The sequence below is a fragment of the Pinus tabuliformis genome, chromosome 1_2 (genome assembly GCF_031772625.1).
Source record: "Pinus tabuliformis cultivar Carrire ecotype Pingquan chromosome 1_2, CPIR1, whole genome shotgun sequence".
NCBI lineage: Eukaryota > Viridiplantae > Streptophyta > Pinopsida > Pinales > Pinaceae > Pinus > Pinus tabuliformis.
Window position 1 is genome coordinate 1,151,174,927 of NC_142298.1, and position 1,513 is coordinate 1,151,176,439.

General features: G+C 45.8%; 1 protein-coding gene across 1 annotated transcript; it reads right to left on the reverse strand.

The window, feature by feature from the left end:
- Window positions 1-219: 219 nt before the first annotated feature.
- LOC149210287 (uncharacterized) lies at window positions 220-1,105 on the reverse strand. The gene has a single exon (XM_089396674.1). The coding sequence runs from the start codon at window positions 905-907 to the stop codon at window positions 458-460; it is 450 nt and encodes a 149-aa protein (XP_089252800.1). The 5' UTR covers window positions 908-1,105; the 3' UTR covers window positions 220-457.
- Between the last annotated feature and the right edge of the window lie 408 nt (window positions 1,106-1,513).

Below are 1,513 nucleotides of genomic sequence, written 5' to 3' on the forward strand. Positions count from 1 at the left end.
TGTATAGCGTTTTGGCAGAATTCTGATAGGCCAATTATATTTGCTACTAAAATTCTGATACCCGTACAAATTTTCGTGGTGACACACATCAATAAAACAAGCGCCATCCAGATTAGGTTGAAACAGACATTCATAAGATTGCAAGAAAAAACATTAAACATCAATGGAGACGGTGCAGAAAACCAAACATCACTGCATTCACACCACGAGACACTAACGAGACATGCAAAACATTTCATGTTTTTATTTATATGCGCCATATAAGAGGAACATAGGCCAACACCCATTAGCAGAAACACTAAAGGCCATTCGTCATATAAGTTGAAAGAGTCCAGAGCCATCAGAAGCTCATCCACACTCCATTACAAAATAAACTGTACACTATATTGGCACTAGTTAATATATAATATTTGTAAACAAAAACAGACCCAAAACCATAGATATAGTCCTTATTTGTCTAGCAGTAAGCGCTGCATTTGTGCTTGCAGTCCATGGTGCAACCACCGCCGCCACCACCGCCGCCCCCCTTGGATCCCCACTTGCCAGAGGACTTGAAACAACTTTTGGGACAACTCAGCCGCTTCTTATAACAGGGCCCCGGATCCGAACACACGACGTAAGGCCTGAAACTTCCTCCTACACTGCCGCCAATTATTCCAGCGAACGGCACCCCTCCAAACACACCGCCCCACCCATTGCCTGTCCCTGTCCCCGGGATTCCACCACCAGAGCCGCCATTTCCTCCACCGCGAGCACCGCCGCCGCCATGTCCTCTGGCCGGGGCAGGCGGTGGGTTCGCATTATTCCCTCCAACAGCACCCGGATCAGTTTTTCCACTTACAGCAAATACAATCTCCACCATCAAAAGCCAAAGAACACAGAGCCGCCAGAAACTCCTCCTCGCCATCTTCTCCAAATCTCCGTATACAACACACTGCAGAAAACACTGAATCTACTTATCAAACACACTACAGACTGCACCAGGATATGACAGAGCAAATCCCTTAAATAGAGAAAACTTAATCCCTCAACAGCGCACTGGAAATTATATTTTATCACCGCCACATCTCACAACAGATTTGGGCTGTACGATTCTCTTTATTGTTGCTTCTAAACGTGGGCGCTGCGGCCAGTGTTTTCTTCACGTTGGGTCGTTGGAGAAGATGGTTGTGCTATGGGAGCGGCTGCAATTTGACAAAAGGGGCCTACAAGCGTATTCTTCAAAGTCGAGAACTGTGCATCATTAATGGAGACATTTAATGGTCCATCTATCTCCATTAACATCGTATGCTTCTGATTTATCCAGCTAAGCCTTCCTGCAACTGTAATTAATTCTCTCAGCGCTCCTCTCCCAAAGTCAGACTGTAAGGATGGTGGTAAAGGGCGGTGATTCCACTAAGGGTCTGTAATTAATTCTCTCAGCGATCTATTCTCGAAATCAGACTGGAAGAAGGGTGGCATTCTTCGGACTTCGAGAAGGATTTATGATATACTTCGGGCCGATGATGGCCAT

What these genes read in the sequence shown, in the direction of transcription:
- LOC149210287 (XM_089396674.1), bottom strand. Translation starts at nt 907, where the DNA reads ATGGCGAGGAGGAGTTTCTGGCGGCTCTGTGTTCTTTGGCTTTTGATG.